Source organism: Lagopus leucura, unplaced genomic scaffold, assembly GCF_019238085.1.
Source record: "Lagopus leucura isolate 7727_CA_CO unplaced genomic scaffold, USGS_WTPT01 Super-Scaffold_100021, whole genome shotgun sequence".
NCBI classification, from domain to species: domain Eukaryota; kingdom Metazoa; phylum Chordata; class Aves; order Galliformes; family Phasianidae; genus Lagopus; species Lagopus leucura.
In genome coordinates, this window is record NW_024962274.1 from 9,456,968 (window position 1) to 9,481,907 (window position 24,940).

Consider the following 24,940-nt stretch of genomic DNA (forward strand, 5'->3'; position numbering starts at 1 on the left):
CTTATAATTGGTCCAGCAAACCATCTGCATTGCAGAAAAAGCAGATTAGCCCCCCTAATTTTGTACCCTCAACTGACAGCACAGAACACAAAGAAATGCACAGAACACAAGGAAGTGCACCCTCCTCTCATACTGCAAGGCTGGGTATTGATTATATATATATATATGAGCATATTCTATTATGTACAGACAATGATTGTCTGCACTTCCATAAAAAGACAGGTTAAAAAGTGAGTAAATAGACTGTGAAGAACAAAACAAAGTGTAGGTTCGTTCTCTGTTCAACAGAACACAGAGGACTGGGTTCAAGGCTTGCACAGGAAAGTCATAACGCTCTGAAGGGTATTTTTTTAACAAAGAGGAGTCACGACATGAGTCACAGCCCGCATATACTTCTCTTTTCCATCTGTAAAAGAATAAAACGAGCAGAAGGAGACTCTAGCTAGCTAGTTAACTTAACAGCTCAGCTGCCAGAACAGCTGGAATGCTGCCAAAGGGATTGGAGAAAGCCCTAGTCTGAGCCATTTTTGTCTTTCTCATTAAAAAAGGCTAAAAATAGCAACAGATTAGACAGCGTCTCTGAGAGCTGTTACAGATACGTGAAAATGAGGCTGCAGACAGAAAAAGTCCAATGCTGCTGTGTCAGGAACTGAATTACAGCTACACTGCTCTTTCCTAGGTGGGTGCATGGGTGAAGTGTGTCCAAAGTGCCCTGAAGAAATTCCTCCCAACATCAGTTTGCCAACATTGAATCTGCTAAGTACCATGTAAACAGCTATTATCTGTACAACTGTGAAACATGTTTATGTGAGATCATGTATGTTTATATTTGAACAACAAAAAAAGTATTAATTTTCTGTTGAAGTTCAGCTGCCAACTGTTCCACTTTTATCCAAGCTTCTTTTTGTCTACATTGATAAGAAATCCTACCACAATTTCTCTCTGACTGCTCCTTTTGTTTTTGCCTCCTGCTGTTACACTGACTGTTGATCTGGCTGAGAAAGTAAAAATGAAAGCAGGAACATTAAAGAAATACCATGCTTTATCTGTCCTTTGGAAAATGAAAATGTTTTGAAGATTATTGCAAAAACGAAAAAGGAGGACAACAGTCCTTCATTTTTCCTACCCTGCTGCTAAACAGTAAGAAAACCAATCACCTGCACTGGGCAGCAGTGGGAGGCATCCTGGAGTTTTCCGAGTTCATGAAAAAACAGACAATTCAAACACTCTTCAATTTCAAAATGTGAAAAAAGGGAAGAATTTCTATACTTTTAAACATCATGCACCAAGTATAAACTTCTTTAATTCATGTAAAACCCCAGCAAAAGAACTCACTGGCTTGCATATACAACTCAAGTTCCAAAAACCCATAGCTGCTCACTGCATGCACTGCCTATTTAAAATAGTTCCTCCTTAAATTTACACCTTCAATTTATATTTTTACCCTTGTTTTCAGAAACATATTGGTTGTAGTACTGTATTCAGGTGCTTCTCTGTATATTCTCACCCAGACAGATATTGAATTTTATTTTAGGTCAGTCTCCTTTCTGGTAAAACAAAAGGTTTAGCTAATGAAATGTATTAAAAGGCACTTCCAGTGCATAATGCAGATCAAGTGTTAAAGTTCCACTCTCCTCTGCCCTGAAAAACAGATTTTGCCAAATAACCTGTGCTGTTTCACTGACTACACAGTCTGCAGCCAAAATATCTTCCCAGTTACGTGAATCAGAAGCTTAGCTCCTTCAGAAGAGGGTATTGTGATTTCTGTACTAGGAAATAGCTTACCTGTGTTATTTTAGGCGGGAGAATACCTATCATCTAACAGGGTCAGTATGGGGCATCTTAAAATGAATTTTTTATGTAAGCACTGTGGCAGTAATAATGAAGATCCTACAAGTGTATCCAAAAGAAGAAAAGCTGTCTTAATGAATGCAAAGCCATCTGGCCACTACGTCAGTTGACACAGAGTTTCTTACTCTCTGTTCTCCAATCTTAGAAAAAGTGCTAAAGAATCAGGGAAGACAGTTGTATGTATAATATGGATGATAACAATGCGTATGAAAATGTTTAATTTTAATTTCTTTATTTTTTGTTATCTAGTTTTCCTCTTGGAGTCCACTCAGAATTTCTCAGACCACCTACACTGGAACTTCTTTTTGCCTTAGATGAAAGATATTCCAATTACATTTTGCATTGCTTTAAAGCTGCTTGAGTTCCAAAGAATTACTAAATTTTGATCTACGTCTACTTCCGCAACACTATGAAAATAAGCATGAATGAGAACATGACTTGGCAACTCTTACAGGCTGTGAAATTTCAGCACCTTACTTTCTGAGCATCTGCCTTGGTAATAATGGAAACATTTTGTTTTGCAGCATCATAGCTCTTCTAGTGTTCCACTTTTTCTTTTCATGACTTTATGGGAAATTACATTGGTTTTAGAAGCACGCTTGTACTGTGTGTACTCTACCTCGGTCCCTCCACTTCATAAATCATCTCTTAATTTTTATCAAGGACGATGTCAGTTCATTCCTTACCTTCACTCCTTGGCCAAGACTCTCAAGTGAATTAATATCCAGACCTTCCTTGCAGGCCTGCAAACAGGAAATCACTTTCTGACTCTCAATTTTTCCAGGACGGATAGTAAGACTGGCTAGGCTGCCGTGGAAATACTGAGCAAACCTAGGCTTGGTGACTTCACCTCCTGCAAGAAAGAAAATATAAAATGATTATTGTTATCGATACAGAAAACATAAATCAAATAATTCACGTTTTTGGGGGTTGAAAATCAAGTTTAGCCAATTATTTTTGAAGTTCCATTTATTGCGCTAAGTAGAATTGCTTTGCAGGTTGTTGGATGGTACTAGCAACCTGTCTTTAAGTCAGTGTTCTTCTAGTACTGTATTCAGGTGCTTACAAAGCTGTGATAACATACTTTGAGACAAAAAATGATTTCCCAAATCTGTGCCGAATGAAGCAGAGCATTTTCAAAAATGAATTGAGATTATTGGAGTGATCAAACGTGAATTTCACAACATTTCTGAGGCCTTATTTATTTATGCAGAAACTGTACCTGCAAGTTCTCTACTACAAGTTCTCTTACACAGCCTTTATCTTTTTCCTCCAAAACCAGCTTTGACAGACCAAGATATGCTCTGTGTAAACAGTGCCTAGGTCTCTAGGAATACAGTATAAATTCAGAGCACTGACTGCACACTAATGTATAGCACTACGCTAAAAGGCTTACAGTATCTTAGCCAAGCCAGCTCATTTGGTGCTAGATGAGGTCCCATCACAGTACATTGCATTAGGCCCTCTAGCTATGCTCTATTCAGCTTCACTCTATGCAACTTCAAAGGAAGACTGATCTTTAGGAGTTGTCAATAAAATGTGATTATATACTGCCTGCAACAGTGATGATAGCATCTAAATTACTCTTGGGATATTTAATGATTTACTCATTCTCCTCTAAGATAGTTTTTACAGCCTGCTTTTCCTGCAAGCATTAGATGAATTGGTGCTTGTGAATTGCTGCCTACCTTGAGCCTGAGAGGGACCAAGAAAGCCACGCAGTAGTGAAGCTGTGCAGACTAATTGCATTAGCAGTGGATAAGCTGCTGTAATTGTTAGATAACTCATCTTCACAGTGTTTGTAGCTTTAGTTCCCAGTAACCTATTTCTGCCTGGCAATATACCTCAGGCTTGAACTTTAACTTGAAGATTTGTGTGTGGAATAGCATTAGGAATAGGGGATAAAATGGCAACTTTAGTTTAGGCTGATGTTACTGCCTGAAAGCCATCTCTTTTAATCTGTGCAGTAAAAGCACAACTTTTTCCTTACGTAGTAAGGAAAATATACACTGTTGTGCTGAGAGTAAAGAAGGTGTCTAGGCATGCTTTTTCTTCACAGCAGCAGACATTTCTGTTCTTTTATGTTAAGCCCACAGTACAAACTGCTGCTCTTTCTACTTCAAAGAAAGACCCTCAAAGAGAAATTATGTTTTTTCCCTTCTTTCATTTGTCTGTCAGTTATACAGAAAACTTCTTCTGGGCCAAATTTTTTAGAGGTTTCATGGAACCTTTCACATCAGTTTGTTCTGTAATGTAGGCCTTATCAAGACAATTGGTAAATAGCCAGTACCCTACAGGGATGCCAGTTCTTCCCAAAAATGTCATTACATTTATGTACTTGAATTGTCTTTAAAAGCATATTTTTCCACTAATAATATAACAACAATGTACCTGATGATGACAAAAACAGGTGAAACCTTACAGGAGAAAGGAATCATTGCATTTGAAACTTCTCATATCCTTAACATAGTTCTGAAGACAGCAAGCTCTAAGGTTAAAACCTTAGGTTTTGAAATTTAGAAACATGCAGTAAAAGTGTGCCAGCAGGTCGTAACAGTTCTGATGAGATGCAAAATGAGAAGCAGTCTCAGATAAGCTAATGTATTTAAATATGAAACTAGTTCCTTAAAATGTATGAAGGGATAGACAAGAAGCTAAAAGAATTTGGTGCTGTAGCTATCTCTGGCAGTACAAGCAATATAAACCAGCTGAAGTGATCCTACAGAGCTGCATGACTGCTGCTTACATCCATGCACAGCAATTTCAGGTAAATTTCAGGTAATAAATTCAATTATTATTTTTTTTTCAGTTGTTATTTCATTTCAGATTAATTCTTCTCAGATGCCATCAACAAAAAAGACTTATTTTTGGTTTGAATGGCTGGTGTGTAGAGCCAGTTAGTTTCCTCCAGCAAGAATCCAGCTCATGTGCTCAGACACTGGTCCATGTGGACAACAGCAGAGGACTGGGGATGATCAGGGGATTGTTAAAAGCGTGCTCCTGATCCAAAACGACTCACTAATGTGGGTGTGCAAACACAGGAGCTCTGTAAGTGGTCACCTTCAGCCTGTGAGTGAAAATAGCTGGGAATAGCTACTGTCCTGTTGTATCAGTAGAGAAAATATACAAAACTATGCCCACAGTTACAGCAAGATGGTTCATACTAGGACAGTAGCAATGTAACAGCTGATAGCAGGATCTGAACGGACACTGGGGGATGACCTTGTCTGTCCACTAGCCCCAAGACAAGATCACCTGTGCCTCATTGTAGTACATATACAATATGTATGTACCTGTACCATTCTAGAGAATTGCCAGAGATGTTCTAAACTCTTCTGAAGACAAAGGTTCCTGAAGCAGTCTACTCCATTGCTTACTGATCTTTATAGTGTTGAAAGCTGCTTATTCATAAAGAGAATGTTATCTGTCAAAATATTACCATACTTTTTCCTCTGGCAGTCTAACCAAGATCTTTCCTTTAACTGTTTCCACCTAGAACTGTAGACTCTGATCTTCCCTCTTGCTCTTCCTGGAAGTGCTGCTATTATTTACTGATCACAGCTTACAGGTCTTCTGAATGTTACGTGTGTCTTACAAAGGACATCCCTGTTAATTCAGGATAGCATGAAAAACTAGCCTTTTGCACAGGACTAAACACGAGCAATTGTATATGCACACTTACAGAACAAATACTCTTACACATAATTAGAAAGAATATGCTGCCAGATAAGCGTTTCATAAGCACCTTTTGCCAGAGCCAAAGACATACGATATACCTGCTAATTTTATCCACTAAGGTGAATAGATGTCATTACATCTGACTCTTATCACATCACTTGTAATTGCACTGTGTTGACGTTTTCATATTCTTCTACATCAGCATTTCAGAATCTTCTCAGCTTAACAGGGTAAGTTAACTTGATGTGTTTCGGTAGTCAGCCAATTATCAGTCCCATACAGCTCAAACAAATAGAACTCAACTCCAGAAAGGTGGTACAGTAGCATTAAGACCTTCCTAATAAATAAATAAATCATAACTCCTCAATTGCCTAGCATCGTGTTTCACTCAGCTGTTTACTGATTATTATTAATATGCTGCAAACATTATTTCTTGGGGGATACTTCAGAAGTGAGCAACAAGGGAAATGCTAACTGTCCTTACTGTCAGTCAGGGGGTTAAGGTCGATGTCTGCAACATACAAAAGGCTGAAAAAACCTTTTAGAACAATGCCACTTACTTATCCTCATTACAGACCCTGTATTACAAATCTCAGCTGCTACTTTTATCACACATTCTTGACAACAAAACAGAAGAAGGGTCCTTCTATGATTTGCTGATCACCCCACTGGTTAAAACCACTGTAACAGGCAATTGTTCCAAGACAGAAATAGTTAAGACATAATATAGACACATGGCTTAGAACAGACTGCCAGAAGAAACCAAGAGCTGCTTCTGGAATTGCCTAAACAACTGTAACTGCCTGGGGCAGTTCCTATCTTAATGTAACAACAGTATCCCCAAAATCCTCACCCAATTCTAATTACTATCAGAAAAAAAGGAAAAATAGAAATCTTGTTTGTAGTTTGCAATACCTTTTCATACAGCACTGCATAAGAATTGGTGTATTACTGTTGCAACTGCAAAATGGTTTTAATTTTTTCGGTCACAGTTCGGCCTGCAGATACCACAATGCATACTGCCTATACAACCTGTTCAGGAAGGAGTTTCAAATGCACCAAGTTAAGTTTGGTTGTGCAATTTTTAATCTTAGGTCACATGTACTGTATATTAAATGAAGTAATACAAATAGTTTAGCCTAAAGATGGTTTAACTCCTACTCCTAAATAAACTCCTTCACAGAGGCATAGTAGTATTAAATGTGAACTACATTAAAAACCAAGAGATATTTGCTAGAATATTATGATAGGACTCTAAATTAAGGCAGGAGCTCTGCGTAGACCTTCCCTGTAATGAACTCCTTGAAAAAAGAGCAAAGGCTTTGAAATTATATTAAAAAGAAAGATTATACTATAACAAAATCCAGCATACATTATTTTAGGTAGAGGAAAATTAATACTGATTATGTCAAAACAAAAAGTAAAAAAACATTTCTACAACTTTTCTCATGCCAGATGTGCTGTTAAAGCTGGAAACTAGCCACCATGCTTGCTTTTAGGTAAGTCACAGACTTCCTTGGGCTACATTAAGCTTTACTCAGTCTCTGACAAAATTAAGTTAGAATTGGTGAACAGTTTGATAGGTATTTCACAACATACTTTTAGCTAAAAAAAAAGGACTAAGATTGCCTTAGATTTTTAGTACCTTAGAATAATATTAAAGGTATTCTGTTATATATATTCAACATTAAGGCAATACTGCAATTTGCTTGTTCATCCTGTGGAGATGAAAGGGTGCAAACATCAGGTAAGGATGGATCAGTGTATATTTGTACGTATGTATAAGTGTAATAACACAGTGATTAACTAGCTATCATAATACTCATCTGAGTTCAAAATGTATCAAATCTTGTTTTTACTAATAGTGTGGCTTTATTCTTCGTTTTGCCACCAAAATAAAGATTGGATCTTTACCCCCAAGTTAATCATAATCTAACAATTGGATTTGCTTCTGATGTTACTCACGCTGAATAGCTCTGGCATACATAAGATGCCCAAATTTTTCAAACAAAATACTGTGCAGAAATCAGACTGGCGAACAAGTTAACAAGAAGAGAGAAAGGGAACCATCATTAAAGAGTGGTGAGGAAATAGAATCTATGTGAAAGCATGTTTTCCTAATTGTACAGTTTGCTTCACACCGTGCTTCATTGCAATAAGTGAAAACAAGACAAAGCATAAACAAAAGTTTAACACGGAACAGTAACAAAGAGAACTTCACAAGAGCAGATAAGCAGAAAAGGACAGTTTCAAGTGAAAGCAGAGAACAGAAGAGGAAACAAACGTTGGTATAAAAAGTATGAAAAAAGAAATATTATAAAAGGTAGGAAACAGGATAAACTAATATTTAAGTTGAAGGCTCAAACAAGTACGGCTTTGGAATGAGACTTTCAGGTTTACTTTACCCTCACTTTTATATCTGGTCTGTAACAGAGTAAATTCTTTAAATCAGTGGAATTACTGGTAATATACCATCGATGTGGTGGAATCACTGTCCCCCAATCACTGTCCCTGGAGATGTTCAGGAAATGTTTGGATGTGGAAGGAACATCCAAACAGGATAAGGAACATGGTTTAGTGGGAAATACTGATAGGTGGACGGTTGGACTGGATGATCTTAGAGATCTTTTCCAGCCTTGGTGATTCTGTGATTCCACGTGAAGAGTGCAGAATTTGTCCAGAAGTAGTGAAAAAAACAACAAAAATATCATGCAGAGATTCAAAGCGGAGTTGTACTTTAGACTGCTATTTAGACAGTTTGCTTAAAGTTGGACATTAAGGGAAGTATTTAAAAATAGTGAAGTCAAAAGATAAAGATGATAATATATTAAATATATAAACTGGATTGAACACTTCTTTAGATGGTGGAACTGCAAAGCTTGCTAATGTCCTACCTGTTTTTATCCATGGACTTTAATCAATTATTAATCTGGATTCTCTTTTAATACCAAAAACTTTTAGTAACTTTCATTATTGAAGTATCAAGACAAGTGAAATTCCATTTTGAATTCAGAATACTACTTTCTACTGCCATATTACCTTGCCAGCAAGCACCGACTGTCAGCTGCATGGCTATGTGTGAAGGGTGAATAGGCCAGTCATTGGTCACAAGGTAAGGTTCATATGTCGTTCCATCCATGTATAAGGTAACAACAGGAAACTCAACATTGACAACATAGTAATGCCATTCTTTATCACAAATCTGAAAAACAGAATGTAAGAGAAAGATTAATTAGCATTTAGTGACTGGCGACTAATTTTGACATCCCATACACTTTTATAATTGTACAGTTTTTAGATTGCACTCAGAAAAGAAACAGTTATTGCAATTTATACATTGTTAAAATTAAAGTATAAAACTACTGTGATAAATGCATATATTATACGCAAAATATATTTGGTAAAAAAGGCATTTTAAAGCACACTCTTTGAGAACAAGACATGGCTGAAACAAACAAAAAGACCATTGATTTGCGTTGCATTCTTGCTTTTGTTAATACATAAAATTAATTTCCTAATATCTATATCAACTTTTCAAAATACAAAATTGAATGTAAGAAGTGTGTATTTGGTACGTTTTGGCACTTGCTGGAGGTCCTTTTTAGCTTTCATTTAAGAAAATACATAGCACTTAGATTAATTACTATCAACTTTATGATTCACTGACTGTCATTAACTATTGCACTGGTATTTAAAAAGTCCTGTTCAATGCCAGGATTTCTGTTGTGCTCTGTACACACACATATGAACTGAGTTCAAGCAGCCTCAGGCAGGCAACCCAAACCTTCCCTGTGCTTCTTGTTTTAGTCTGTTTTTTTCCCCCTGATATTCTGCAAAATGAGGATCCATATGGCTTCACTGATACGCATCAGTTTTGAAAAGCAGTAGCCACAGTTACACTGTACTTCCAAGGTGAGAATATCAGTGTCAAATCTGAATTTCTGAACAGGACAACCAGGGATTACTGCAAGACTGTCACATTTTGTTTGCAAGCTGAATCAGTGCCTCTGCAGACAGAAGCCTAGTGTGCAAATACCAACACTCATCCAACTCTTTTTTTTTCCTTTATCTTTCAGATTTAAAAGTTCAAATAAATAAATCACAGCAAATTGGAAGGACAGGCTATGCTTTTAGAAATAAAGTAGTAGTTACAGTCATGCTGCTTTCAGTTCTGCAGAGATACTTGTTCTGATGTATCACGAAACTGAAGTGCTTGAATGCAGATATCCTTGCTGTTTTCATAGATGCAAGCAGAAAAGTGACATTTAAGCATAAAGCTGCCCTTGGCCAGGTTACATCTATTTCCTGCAGTATCTGCCCTTTGGAAGCAAAAGCTAATGTTTTGTTCCAGAAGACACTTAAACAAGAACTTAATAACTTCTATTTCAAATGGATACATTTATTACTGCAGACATCACAGATCCACAGCAAGAGATAAATACAGCAAAGTGGCTGCTGGAGTCTTCCTGGTGTAAGCAGTAGACAGCACAAATATTTTTTGAAGGTTAAATGAGCTGAAACCAAAATTGAAAGTAAATAAATTGGAAGACTGGAAACTTTATCGAAGAAACAGCAATTTTGAATATGATATGCAGTTCTGTCTTTCAAGTTAAAACAGCTCACCAAGTGTCCTGACCTGATCATTAGACTGTGATTCATCATAGCCCCACTTGCCAGCCATTTTATATAAAACAAAATAAATGATGTGCCTGAGTTTGAGAGACCTTGTGTGATAAAAACGACAGGGGTTAATATTTCACATTTTTCAGAGAACCACCTCACAGCATTTCTTTCTTGTAACCTTAAGCTGCATCGGTTGGAACAAGCCAACTACTATTAAATGAGAGCAAGCAATCCTCATATTTAAGGATAGAGCATTTCAACATGGCTACAACAAACATTTGCGGCCATCATATACATAAAAAGCATTGCAATGTGTAGCTGGTCTGATTATTCTAGTGACTGACCAATAAGGCAGTGACATTTTTCTAGAGAAAATGCTGTCTGGAAACACGAGATTGCACAGTCTCCACAATTTAAGAATCCAGCAGTGGGTCTCCAGTGGTTCCAAGAAAATGCACACGTCCTGCTGCAAACAGTCCACAGTCAACAAATTACTCACTTTAATTTTTTCTGATACATTTTGGAACAAAAGATACAGCAATTACAGACAGCTTGATAAACTCTTCAAACCATTACTTGTGTGTTTGCGAGCTGTTCCTTAAACTGCAGCACTTAAATACAAGGTGTTTTTTGTTTTGTTTTTGTTTTTTGTTTTTGTTTTTTTTTTTTAAATGAGAATTCAGGCATTTAACATCTCAGCTTCCTTACTGATTTGAAAAGCACAGAAGCTCCTGGGTTATTAATTCTCATATGACTGCAGTAGAGCTTAGGTACTCAGGTACAAAATATAATCCCCTGAACTATCTTCAAGCACCTGTACTGAGTCCCAGCATTAAAACAAACTTTCTACAAGATGGCAACAGAATTACTTAAGAAACTCTGGAATACATCACAGCCACTCAACAGCACGTACTATTTTGTATAACCAACAAAATTAGAAATAAATAATTGTGGAGTGTAATTTGTTATGCTATTATTTCAGACATCTTCACCTTGTTAACATAGAATGCCAATATTTCCCGAGTGCATTCCATCATAGCAACAGAACGTAATGATAGCAGTGAAGCAATGAAAATAAAATGATAAAAGAGACTAGCTTGGCAAATAAAGAAATTGTAGACATCTCAAGTAAGAACTTTATTAAAAAAAAAAAAGTCTAATTTGCAAAGCTATCCTAATGAGATAAAATTACAGATGAGTAAGCTTGGCTTTTGAAGACTGCTGGATTGCTAAACTGGTCTAATCACTTCATCGCTTCAGTCTGCCTCTAAACATATTAATCATATCACAGTCAATTAACCATCTTAAAGTCTCAGTGATGACTATAAACCATTACACTGGAATACGGTTTTATGAAATAGAGAAAAACAGATACAAGCCTGTGAAGAAAGTTTCTCAAGACATGAAAGCTCTCAGTTTTTTTCTCCTTTATATTGGAATGCTTAGGAGTGGACTGAAATCAAACTACTCTGGTCTGAGAAGCACATGACAGTCAGACAGAGTTCCTCGGTCTGCAAAGCATTTCTTTTATGACTTTGTACATAAGGTCCAGATATGCACACATGAGAACATGCCCTTTACAGCTCAGAGATGTTTTTTAGTCTTGGTTAGCTTACCTGGGGCATCTGTTTGGCTACATACAACAGAGAACCTGTACTTCAAGAAGTGCCCCAGTGCCTTGGATCAACAGCAAACATTCACAATCCTCTGAGTGGCTTCCTAAGAGCCCCTTTTGCCAGCTATGTTCAGTAGTCAAGAAGTTCAGCCACACAAAGAGCTGCATACATCCGGCCAGTGCTACTTAGTGCCTGTTTTGGTTTATTCCTTTAGAGTTGAGAAAGTAGTTATTAGTTCCATTCCATCTATCAAATGAATGAAGCTTTAATTTAAATTTGTATTCCTTTCATGGAAAGATTAGATAACCTGTATATCATTTTTGATGAGAAATCTGGATAGTCTCAAGAATACAGCAATCTGTGCATTCATTTCAGATCTGCTTCAGATTTTGTATTAGAATCCCAAATTATTTGTTTAATTCAATCATGGCATTCTGTTGCAAACATATTCTAGACATAAATGAGAAAATTAAACAAGCAAACAAAAAAACCCACGAAATGAACAGAATGGAAAATTTGAAAATGCTATAATGCTTTCAACCTAACTTCCCCATTTTTTCCTTGCACTGTCATTAGGTAGCATCAGCATAGCAGTACATGCTCTGAGTTAACTAAGTTGCATTCTCTGACAGAATTTTTCATGCCAGGTATTTACACGCAGCAACAGAGGAACTTATTCACTAGGTTACAGCCTCATTCTTACATTTCTGATATGCTGCCATCTCATCTGATGTATTTTATTTTTTCACCTACAGCATTTAATCTATTATAGTACCTTCAATACTGACTTACACAAAATAAAAAATAATCACTACTACAGGAGTCTTTGATTTTATCCTGCCCCTTTCTCAGTTTTGTCTTTGCTAACATATTGCTCACAACCTGGTCAGCTGATTGCCTCAGGACCTTTCACTCACACATGCATTATGCTTAATTCCAGTCTTAACAACAGACTCAAGTTTGAATAGTTTCAGAAGAATCTATTTGCCAAAGCAAATCCTAAGCTAGGTGAGAACATTAGTAGTGCTGTGATGATGCTCATGTTCAAATGCCATTGGAAACGTTAATGGTGCTAGAGAACCTCCTCCAGGGGCCCTAAGTTGTACACTTGGGCTGAAGAAGAGATGAACTGCTGACAGTGACTACTGTGCAAAAAAACTGAAAACAAGGTTAGTTAAAGAGAATGTTGCAGTCATTGCCAACATCTGGGCTGGTGAAACCAATCTGAGATCTGCTTTCATTTCTGTCAGCCTGGAGGTGTTTTAAGTCTGCTAACACAGAACTTAACATATTGAAAGTGAATAAAAGACAGAAATTGCAAAAGTATTTAGTTTTCCTTCTCCCTTTTTCTTTTCATGGAGAAATTCTATGCATTATTTCCATTAAACTTTTGGATTAATTAATTCATAATTCTTATCAATGGAGATGACATAAATTGGAAGAAAAAAGAAAGTGCAATGTTGTTTCTTCAGCCTAGCCTTCCATAACATGAACCATCCTGCTTGAACTGATGAATGCATGCTGAAATGTCACTCAAGGACGTACTGGCCATTGAGAACTGTAACTGTCTCTAAGACCACAGAGCTGTCTTTTCTTCATTACAGATGAATTCTGTGTCCCTTCATTAGATTTATTTTCTGCTGTAGTGTTTCAACGAGTAAAACATTTTACTTAGATCACTCTGTACTGGATGAAGCCATTATAATCATTGAAAGCAAAAATCTTACCATTGAGTAATCGCTTTATTGTCAAGGATGTCACTATAGAGTAGATCGGGTCATCATCAGGAAAACTTTGTAAACATGTAGAGCTCACTGAGGCTGTGTATTTTAAACTCATTCCATGAAAGAAGACAACAAATTCAAGGAATCTCCTTTTGATCATATGCTTTAGCATTGTCCATTTTGTTGTAGCACCCAGATCTACCCTGTTCTGAAAGCAGCCCCCCTGCTTCAAAGCATGGCATCTCTTACCCTTGTTCAGAGTACAGAACACAGATCATATTTGAATAGAAATAGAGATATTATTTTTGAGTTTAAAAAGGAATACCATATCTTTCTTTCTATCTCCAAAATAATCCTTTCTGAAAGAGCTATGTAAAATTTACAAATTTTGTCACTTGCCTTTTTTTTGTGACATCAAATAAACATTAAATGGCTTCAGTGTTTCTGGATAGAAACAATAATATTTTTACAGCAATGTGCAGAAGGCACTGAACTGAATATAAACAGAGAGCTCAAAGGTAACAGATTTAAAGATTCTTCAGGACAGTTTCATTGCAGCTCTGACAAGGACTTAAGGAATCACATTAATGTAGGAACAAAAGTGTTGAAAAAGAAAACCAAGCTATTAATTTGGAAATGTGGCAGTGAATTTCCAGACAAAGCTAAAACATTATGCACATTTCCATATGTTCATTTTTTCTTTTTCTCCAGAAAATGCTGTACATTTACGTATGTCAAATGGAAAGAAAATTTCCTAAGAGCTTTATGTAGTCTGTTTATTATGCAGAAGGTTACTGAGTTTTGCATGAAGGCAGCCCAAAGGTGAGCACAGACAAGGCTTTCTCTTGTCCCATTCTGGGGTCTGTAGCTTCTGTCTGATAAACAAGAACTTGAAAAACACTGTTCAGTTAGTTTTCTACTGTTACATCAGAACCTCATCTAGAATATTAACTGCTTTCCTGTTGTCAATTCTCATCCACAAACTAATACTACTATGGCACATTAGTTTGAGAAAAAAAAAAAAAAAGAAAAAATTATCTTGGGGCATTGCTTTTGCTATAATTCCACTGCTCTCTTGACCTTTTTAGTATATATTTGCTTCAAAAGCACAGCTACCTGCAAAAACTGATTAACTGATATAGGGAAATAAGTTGCACAATTGACTTTTTCTCTCTTTTCTCATTGCCTATGATAACCTTATGATTTATCTTTTTTTCTTTTTCTTTTTTCCCCCCATCACCACAAGATACACTGCTATAAATATCGTAGTGTAGCCTGCAAGTATGTAATTCAGTATTCAGGATGTGCTTACTTCACTGGATACCTGTTTTGTAACGCAATGAACACAAATATATTTCTGTTGTGAACATGCAGGCTTTACAGTCAAAATTTATTTTCAAGTTGCCTTTTTCCTGCAGTATAATCAGCAAGCTTACTCATTTTGGGGAAAAGCTGTTGGAAATAAACAAAAGCAAAGTGCAAACAGACTAATCAGATTCATCTAGCAATATGAATCACTATGTCTTGTGGCATTATTTATTCTGCCCCAGTAATAGGCTGTTGCATTAGGCCTTATCTGCCTGTTCTCCCCCTCTGCCATTAAATTTTAACATCCAGATATGTTGGTTTTATTTAATTTAGCACTGCAGAACTCAAAAGGATTTAAACACTAGGGGAAAAGGGTTGACCACTAAGTGGAGCTGTTCAGACTGCAAATAGCTCACAATTCCACAACACCCTAATAACTCCACAGCCTCTTCAGAAAATTTTAAATAAAGCTCTGCAATATTCATGTTATGTACTGGGTTTTTACAAAATCATCTCTTTGGGTTTCTCCTTCTACATTTATTCTTTAGCAGCTGTTTCACATTACACTTTTTTCACTCTCTAAAATCAATATGCCCTGCTTCTGAACTGGCAGTAGATAAAAGCATGTATGCACTAGTTAAGGCAGAATGGAAGAAAAATTCATTGTATGTAGGAAAAAAACAAAGGAATCAATATATTCTCACCATTTAAATTAACAGGCGATGGATCGTAAAGCGGAATCTCAATTTACAAGTTCACTGCTTTTGTTTGTCAGAATACTGTTGCAGACTCATCCTCCATACAAAAAATTGCAGTTTGGATCTTGAATAATCCTGCTCAAATTTGATCACACAGCATCTCTGAAAAAGTTCTGACATTCTGACAGATGGTGGCAGGCAGTGAAGGGAGAAAAAACCAACAGATTGCTTTGCTCTGGACTAGTGCTTTTATGCTATGAGACTTGAGCATCACCCCCTCTTACAGCTGCTATGGTAATGTAATTTGTACTCCTATGCGAAGGAGCTTTTCATAACTACTATCTGCACTGGCGCTTGGGTTTCTCTAATACATCTGATGTTGTCGTGTCAGCTTCATATATGGGAGTAAATTTTGAAAATGAAATAAAGATTTTTCTATGTTTGTTTAAAATTTATTACTTAGAATCAGGTCTTAGAGACCTTAACACAGCATTTCTTCCAATATTTGCATTTTATTGTCATGTAATTCTGAAATTGTAAAGGCATGCATACAACTGGTTGTAGAGTAAAGGAGATTGAACACAAATGAACCCCTTATTCCTTGAACCTCAGCTAAGTGTCAGAGGTACATTTACCAGAGAGGAGGTAAAAGACAGACTGCTTTGCTCCTTATGCCAGCCTTAAGCAACTTATTGCTTTCTCATAGGAATTTCCGTCAGGAAATTAGAATGCAGCTTGTATTCCCTATCTTTGGTTGCATGTAATCTCCTGGGGGTTTATTAAGTTGGACAAGAGCCACAGGATTCTCAAGACTCCATGGACAGCGGAGCAAGTCTGAACTTCTAAATGAGGCACCAAATTTACATGCCACAGACAGACAACACAAAACCCTGACAACAACACCTCTAAAAGTTCTCTCCAAATGTCACTATGCTGGCACCTTATTTAGGAAGCTAAGCAAAGGAATAGATATCATCTATGACTTTATATTTTAAAAAAGAACAAAGGTCAAGGGGAAGCTCCTCTTTGCCCTTTTCATCTCACCAATTTTAAAGATCATGTAATTTAACACTGATTTTACAAAATGATATTTTTGCATAACTTATGAAACAAGTTATTTCAATATAAAATATTCAGCACAAAGCACTGAGTATAAAATTAAGGGGTTTTCCGAAGCAGCCTGCTCAAGTAAATGCTATTTGCAAATAAGCACCTACCTGATTACTGTCCTTCCAAAGTCAGTTTTTCAAATCTTTATTCACTTTCTGGCCCATGCTTTTTCTTCTGCTTAATATTTATACAATTTAGATATTTATTTTCTCTTTAAAAATATATATCACAGAGGGTAGCAAACAACCATAAGATTTGTTTGCTACCCATAAGAAAATATTGGTAGAGTATATTAAAATACCTTCAGCTCTTATATTTATTATGCAGTATTGTTTACTGGACATGTCAAAGAGTAAAACCTGGATGTCCATTATATCATTCAGAACATTTGGTGAGGGAAGCACCATTCTTTAACAAATTTTAGCTACAAATACCTCAGGACTACTAATTGCTCAAAAACCAATTCCTGAAAATAAAGTTACATAATGTGAGTAAGTACTCTTTAGAGCTACTGATGTTCACATAAAAAATGTACTGTTGCATTTTACCAGAAATGCCAATTTACCCCGCAGTGACAAATATAAGGAAGCCCTTTCCATCTCTCCTCAGCCTTTTTCCCTCTGTGTACATGGAAGAAGGGAAAAGCAAGCACTTAAAAGAAGTGAGTCTGTATTTAGTACCAGACTTACAGAGGCAAGACATATATTAATCTTTGATTTTCCTGAGATAAATGATGGAATGCAGCAAAAGTTTGTAGTGTATTTTATGTTGAGGTTTAACAGAACAACAAATGCCTTTCATCTAAAGAAGGGATGAACAAAAACACCGCAGTCACGGGGGCAAATGGGGCAAGTATTTTATCACTGTGACTAAGTTCTAATCTGAACTATGCATCAATTTAAAAGAGCCAAGTATACATCTGACTCTGAATTTTCCAATATCTGTTATCTGGATTTGTCTAAACTACCTGCTCTATATGCTACAGGGGAGATGCTAATTGTAGCACTGACCTCTTTGCTAGATAGATTTGAGTCTCTGTGCTACTGGTGTTCTGTCAGGCCAAGCAGATCCCTGTCTTTCACCACAGTATTCTTTTGTAATCAAAGTATCCACTCTATTGCTGCTCTATTTAATGAAGTCAACTTCCTTTCAATTGCATATGACACTGGAGTTATCTGGAACCAAACCTCAGAATGTAAAAGCTGAAAGGAATGGTAAATTTCTCTTCAATTGTTGAAGAAAAAGAAAGGGTAAAAAAAATAATGCAACAAAGCCAACAAAGAAAGTACACAAATTAAAAGACATCCCATAGCTTCTCCTGATAAGATTTTTTTTTTTTTTAATATTATTGCTAGTCCTTTTCCAGAACAGTACTTTCAGTTTTGAAATAAAACTGATTGTTCACCTAAATAAAGCTGCCTCGTCTTATTTCAAGAGGAGAATAATTTCTACCATTTCTAAATACTTTACATTAAGACTGAGAGGGGAAAGACAAGACTATGATGGAGGGAAAAGAACAAGTTAAAAACAATTCAATAGTTCCATACTTCCTAACTTTCAGTTATGAACACGTATGTGTGTATAGTTCATATGAACACACCTAGGCATACAGACACACAACGCTTCGTTTCCTCTTGTTACAACCTGCAGTCAAATAAATTTGAAAACGAGTTTGCAGAACAGTTATGGATTTCCAAGTACGTACAAATAAGAGAACATTGTTGTTATGATGTCAATGTGGAATAATCGGGAAAATGAATAAACCCCAGCTTGTAAAATCAATGGGAATATTTCCTTATACCAATCTGCAGTATCCAACCAGCAGTGAGACTTTCATTCTAGTAGTAAAGACTTGACAGTGCTTTCACAGCTTGTATGAAAACAGATCAATTTAAAAACTACTTAAAAAAAAAAGGAAACAATCCAAAGATAAACAAAAAGATGACCAAAGAGCATTCAAAAATACACACAAAAATTCTAAAAAACAATATTAAGTAACTGAGACAAAAACTGAAGATAAATTACTGAAGTGAAACATAACTAAGAAAACTCTTTACTGTTAGTTATAATATTAAATAAAATTGTTGATATTCTCTCAATTATAATAGAAAAGTTCTGGGAATTAATATAATGTGAAACAATTTGTATAAGCTGTTAAAAAGACCACATAAGAAATAATCTTGAGATCATGAAGTAACTGCTTGATTATTTCCCACTACTAACTACATTTTTCCTGGTCATTATAGTTTCTCTCTCTGTCCCTCTTGCCCTCAAGTTAACAAGTGCTGTGAATTTTGCTGAAGCTGATGTTCTGGATTGAGCCACCCCTCTTTGCACTTGGTTCAAGCTGTGGGAAAGGAGGCAGTTGCAGCAGCACCTGTTTCAGAAGCAATACTCCCTACTCATTAGGCTGTCAGAAATCACTGCCTACTGAAGGAGACAACCCTGATTTCAGCAGAAGTTAGCAAGCCAGGATAAATAGGTCAGTTAAATAAGGATTTATCAGCTTTCTATGGTATTATTTACAAACCTTTTTTTAAGGTTTCCATTTTGTTTGTACTTTCCTTCTAAGGTTCATTACTTTTACAGAGTTTCACTGAACTGCAACTCAGACCAATGGTATCGGTTTTTTTTTCATTTTTTTTTCCTTCCCCTTTTTTCTATCATCACTGAAATCAAGTGCATAAGAGTACCCAAATTTAAGTGGGCTCTGAGGTCAAAACAGTATCCGGTATTCCAAGTGCTTGTCCAAATTAGTGATCTCAAAGGAGCATTCAGTAATTGTTTTCATCGTTCTGAAGGAGGAAGAGTCTATGAGATACCAGAATGTTAATTGTACAAAAATGTCATTAGGCATCAGACTTCCTAGCATTTTATAAGGTATTCTTTCAGCTGTGGCTAAAGAAGTTAAAGTTGAAATCTTTAGACAAATAAAACTCTTCCAAACCTTCATTCATTGCTTCATGCATTTTACATGGAAAAAGTTCCCAGAACAACATAAAACATGGCATGGTAGAAAATTAAAACAAAAGAGCCACAGTAAATATTCAATATTCACTCAGCAAATCAGCATCCCAAGAAGCTGTGAGTTCAAAGTTGGTTTTGTAGCTTAATTATGCATACTGGTTTTTCCCTCAAACTAGTTTTTGAAACACTACATACAGTAAATATTTGATACTCACAGGGTATCAATACGAAGGCTTTTTGGATGCTCCTAACATTGCAGAACTTACGTAAATCTCAAAAGAACTACTCAAAATGTGTCAGTAGGTCCCTAGCTGAATGATTCCATACATCTTAAAATCCTGTATCCTTAATAGACAAAAAAAAAATTGTAGGAGTACTCAGATGAATATTTCTTTAATTGCATATTGCATCAGCACAGCAGGAAACTAAAAGGTGAGTGTGTTATACGTCTCTCAGTGTACATCAGAAGTAGGTATATCTGTTGTCACAGCTGAAGTAGGCAATACCTGTCCAGCTTCTCATACCCTACTATACCAAGACTCATCATGACCAGTTATATGCTTTTTGATCTCACCAGTGATATTTTTGACCATATGCTTACAGGTTTTCCTCTTCTGTCATCATGGATAGAAAAGTAAATGTACAGGCCACAAGCTACTTGGGACAAGAGGAAGGAGCAATGGTTTTATTTACCCAATTTAGCTGTTAAATTTGAGTGTTCACATTAAGTTAAGAGACTTCCAATTTCCTCAACTTTTACAGAGAATCTTCCTGTTGGGTGCTAAAACAACCTAAATGTCTTGATCTTGGCTGCAGTGATCTTAGCCTGATCTGACTACATCGGATGACAGCAACAAGTGTATTTACCATCTGCTTACATTAACTGTATAATTAAAAAGTTGAATTTCAGAGTTAACACAGCTATGCACAGCTTTAAACAACTGCATGATTTTACAGTCACACTTCAACAAAAAGGAAAAAAAACAACCCTGCAGTAACTAAATATGCTATGTGCAGTCCTAACAACAGCAACAAGCTTCTGCAGCTTCACACTCTAATATAATGCTTATCTCAATTCTTCAAACTGTATGCATCCTAGTCAAATGCCAGTAGGCAGCTTCAATGTGGCATTCTTCCGCTTGCAGCATTACTTCTCAGAAAATTCACATAATCATACCTTCAGGTTACAGACAGCTCAGAGGTCTGTTCATCAGTAAATGGCCTCCATACACACTGCACATGCAGACTTAAATGTAGACTAATAGGAGACACATAACATTTCCTCTGCAATTCCTCCTCAGAAACACACCAAAAGTTTAGATAAGCAGTTGTGGCAAATATGTTGCAGGAACAAACACTGTGCATCTCTGGAGAAAACATACTAACAGATGTCACTAAAGGTAGGAGATCCAGGATCCATTTAAAATACTGTATACTGTGAAGACTATTACTAAGGCTCATAAATCTGTAAACAAACAAACATGAAGCACCACACATAAAATGAATATGTACTAAATTTTAAATCTCATTCACATTATTCACTTTTAGCTAATTTGTGATGCTGGGACAAGTGAAAAAACGAAAAAAGACACAGGAGTTGCCAAGCTCATTGCTACCCTCTGTGTGCATGCTCTACAGCTACCAACAGAAGTGAGTAAATGCTAGGTACAGTTTAAACTTTATTTTAACAAGTCCTTAAATCATGCTAAAACAAAAATAAGGAACATTTTATCCCCATTTCCATATTTGGAGAATACTTAAATACATTTTAAAAATTTATATTGAAAAGATGACTTCACTCTTTGTAAATAGTACTTAGGCAGTGGAAGCTTCTCCTATTAGTAGAGCCAGAAGAGAATCCAGAAAAGCAGTATGAGGGCTGCTCTGAAAGTAATACCTCCTATTTTATGATGCATGAAGCAAAGGTGTGCCACTCAATTCCTCCATGCAGAAAAAAATTGCACCTATTGGCATTCACTGATGCTTGCTGAACATTTATGGAGACCCAACAGTAGATGCAAGCACAGTGAGGCAGTGGGTGGTGCGTTCCAGCAGTGGTGACAGCAATATGAAAGACAAGCTGTGTTCCAGACAGCCATGCAGATTTTTACAAGCATGGCATGCAGGCTCTTGTTCATCACTGGTGAAAATGCAAAGCTAATGGTGGTGTCCACACTGAAGTTTTGTCGTTGAGAATTTGCTCTATCTGATAGTATTCAGAATGCTCTTCAGGCTTTACTTTTGGAGTAACCTGCTTATTTCTTTTAAAACCAAAGGTTAGTATTTTCATCAGATCCTGTACATGTAGTATTTATGGACGAAAATAATTGTAATGTTCCACCTCTATTAATTTGGGAATTTGAACTACACCTATTAATAAATTTATTCAAAAGATCATGCTACACATGCATGCTTTTTCAACAAATAGACTAAAAGCAGCATAGGATACATACACACTGCTTCCAAAACATTTGCCATTTTAAAGGGAGGCAGATACACTCCGTAAGGTGCTCTGAGATATAGCAGTATGACGTTTACTGATGCTTACTTACAGACCACACATTCCACACAAGTTACTTGTACGTACAAAACAATAAATGAAACTTTAGGGATGAAGCACAGAACTTTGCCACTGAAATACAGCACATTCACTGTCAGCATGGGTTTGTCCTTTGAAATCTATTGCTGCAGACACTGGGAAAGAATGAGGCATTATACCTCCCGCCATGAATTGTTACAGATTGTCAGGCTCAATAAAATACTTCATAGACCTATCAGGGTTGGAAACGGTTTCTTTCTAAATGGAAAGAGCGATCAATAGTCTGAGGTGAATGCACTTCCTGATAATGAAACATGGTAACAAACTTCTTCAAAAGATGAAGTGGAATCAAGATGAGTCAGAGGACAACAACAATAAGACTAAAACAATAACAAAAAAAACTAACAGCCTAGCCAGAATATATACTACAAGCTTAATTTTACTCTGCCAACTTCAAAGGTTTATATAATATTTCTGTTTCTTTATACTGCAGATATTGCATTATCATATGTCAGTGTGACTTTCTTGTTGAATACCTCTTAAATTCAAGTAACAGAAAACAATATAAGTGTTACATAGCCTATGCCTGTATTTTTAAACATCTAATATATATAACCCAAGATTTAACAAATACTTAGGGAGATAATGCCTCTGAGAATTATTGCCAAACTGAAGACATTATTACCATTCAACAAAAAAGAGTAACAGTAAGAAAAAAAAAAACAAAACCCAGCAGATCCTTTGACCTCCTACTTAACAGAAATAACGCGAACACCTAATTTGTTTCATAGTCTGAAATCCAGAATTGAATGACATTACTCGATCGAAGCTTTTATGTTCAATTTTGAATTTTGACTAATTCCTTTACGAAGCATGAAGCTGTTTTGTTTCCAAAAGATCACAAAACCACTTGAGCTGGAAGGGGTTCTTAAAGGCCATCTGTTCCAACTGCCCTGCAATGAACAGGGACACCTAGAGCTGCAACAGGCACTCAGAGCCTGGTCCAGTTTGACCTTGAATGTCCCCAAGGATGTGGCATCCACCGCCTCTCTGGGCAACCCGTGCCAGTGCCTCACCACCACTACTGTAAAAAACTTCTTAGAACCACAGAATCATACAATCAAATCTGCTCTCTTTTAGTTTGAAACCATCTCCCCTTGCCCAACCACAGCAGATCACAGAATCACAGAATTGTAGGGGTTGGAAGGGACCTCCAAAGATCATCGAGTCCAACCCCCTGCCAAAGCAGGTTCCCTACAGCAGGTCACACAGGTTGGCATCCAGGCAGGTCTTGAACATCTCCAGAGAAGGAGACTCCACCACCTCCCTGGGCAGCCTGTTCCAGTGCTCCGTCACCCACACCTCCTGCTGAAGTCTGTCATTTTTTCTAATAGTCTCCCTTTGGACACACACGCTGATCATGTATGCATCAATTAGAAGTGACCAAATATATGTGGAGTAGCTCATTCATTTACATGGAAGCCCAAATTGTACTAGCCTTGCACTCCTACAGTATTACTGTGTCCTTCATAAGCATGATGTATAAGCAAAATTGAACACGTGTGGTATCTTTTCAGCAAACTGCCTTTGAAAACTGTTAAAACAAGCCTTTGGTTTGTGAGCTTATTCCCACCTTGAGACAGAATATATCAATAACTACACTATTTCACTTCTGAGACCCCATATTTCAGTCTACCTGGAATTTAAGCCACCTTCTGAGATCCCTGGAATCTGCCTTCTGCTGAGCTGATACATATAGGGATTCTGTCTGTTCTGTATTTCTGTAAAGAGAACTTACTTTTAATTCCTTGGAGCATTTAGTAATAAGTATGACCCATAAAAGAGTCATAAACTACATACTGAAATAGTAAACTTGTAACTGAAATACACGTCCAACTAGCTTCTTGAAACATATTATTTGCTAGAAAACCAAGGAAACACTTTTCAGTATTACCAACATAATACCTTTTAGCTAATAATCTTAGAAGAATGAGTAAGTTAACTTAAAACAAACAAATTTTTTGTTATTTCCAATTACCATTCAAATATTAATATGCTGTTATTAAAAAAAAAAGAAAAGAAAAAAAAAAAAGTGAATGAAATACCAAAATTCATGTTAAAGGGTAAGTTTAAGTTAGGTATCTCAACTGCCTGCTGCTCCAAGGCCTGAGATTTCAAGTAGCTGAGAATTCTGGCCCTACTCCTGAAGGATATTCAATAACTCAGCATTTTTTTCTAACTGAGCAGAAGGAGGCTGCACTGAGAAAAAAGGAGGTAGGCTGTTACAGTTCAAAAAAGGATGACATATTCTTCCCTTACTGTTGGTGTGTGAAGAAACACAGTGCTTGTATTACTCAGTTATGCAGAGATGTTTTAAAAGTGCAGAGCATGAGTAACACAAACTGCAATCTGGAGACAAAGCAAGCAGGCTGGTCATGGCTTGTTTGTTTTTGAGGTGAAACACCATGGTTCAGCTGCAAAAACAATTCTGAAAAGACCTCTTCTCTCCTCCTCACACATTCCTACCTACATGCATCACTTGCTCCCTCAGACCAAAGCAGTGGACTGCTTGTACCTATTCCAACTCCACAGAAGTACTATGTATAATTTTTCATTCATATGATGAATGTCTTAATATCTCAGTTCTCAGCCACCAAGCATAATGTCCTAAAACTCCTGGGTTGGGCTGTCTGCACGTAGAAGTAAGCCCATCAAAATTCCCTGGAGCTCGTGACCTCTCTGTTGCTGGAAACAGTATCATTGGTTCTGAACATTTTTCACCACCTGGCAAATCTCACTTCAAAGTCCTGCTGTCTCTGAAGGAAG

The 24,940-nt window shown here is 36.7% G+C and overlaps 1 protein-coding gene across 1 annotated transcript in view; it reads right to left on the minus strand.

Annotated features, from left to right (window-relative positions):
• The window catches only part of CLSTN2 (calsyntenin 2), a 183,995-nt gene that overhangs the window by 9,620 nt on the left and 149,435 nt on the right, over positions 1–24,940 (minus strand). Inside the window, exons 9-10 of the mRNA XM_042878550.1 lie at positions 8,569–8,731; positions 2,538–2,704 (exon numbers count right to left, since the gene is read on the minus strand). Coding sequence (XP_042734484.1) covers positions 2,538–2,704; positions 8,569–8,731 — 330 coding nt within the window. The remainder of the gene's footprint in view (positions 1–2,537; positions 2,705–8,568; positions 8,732–24,940) is intronic.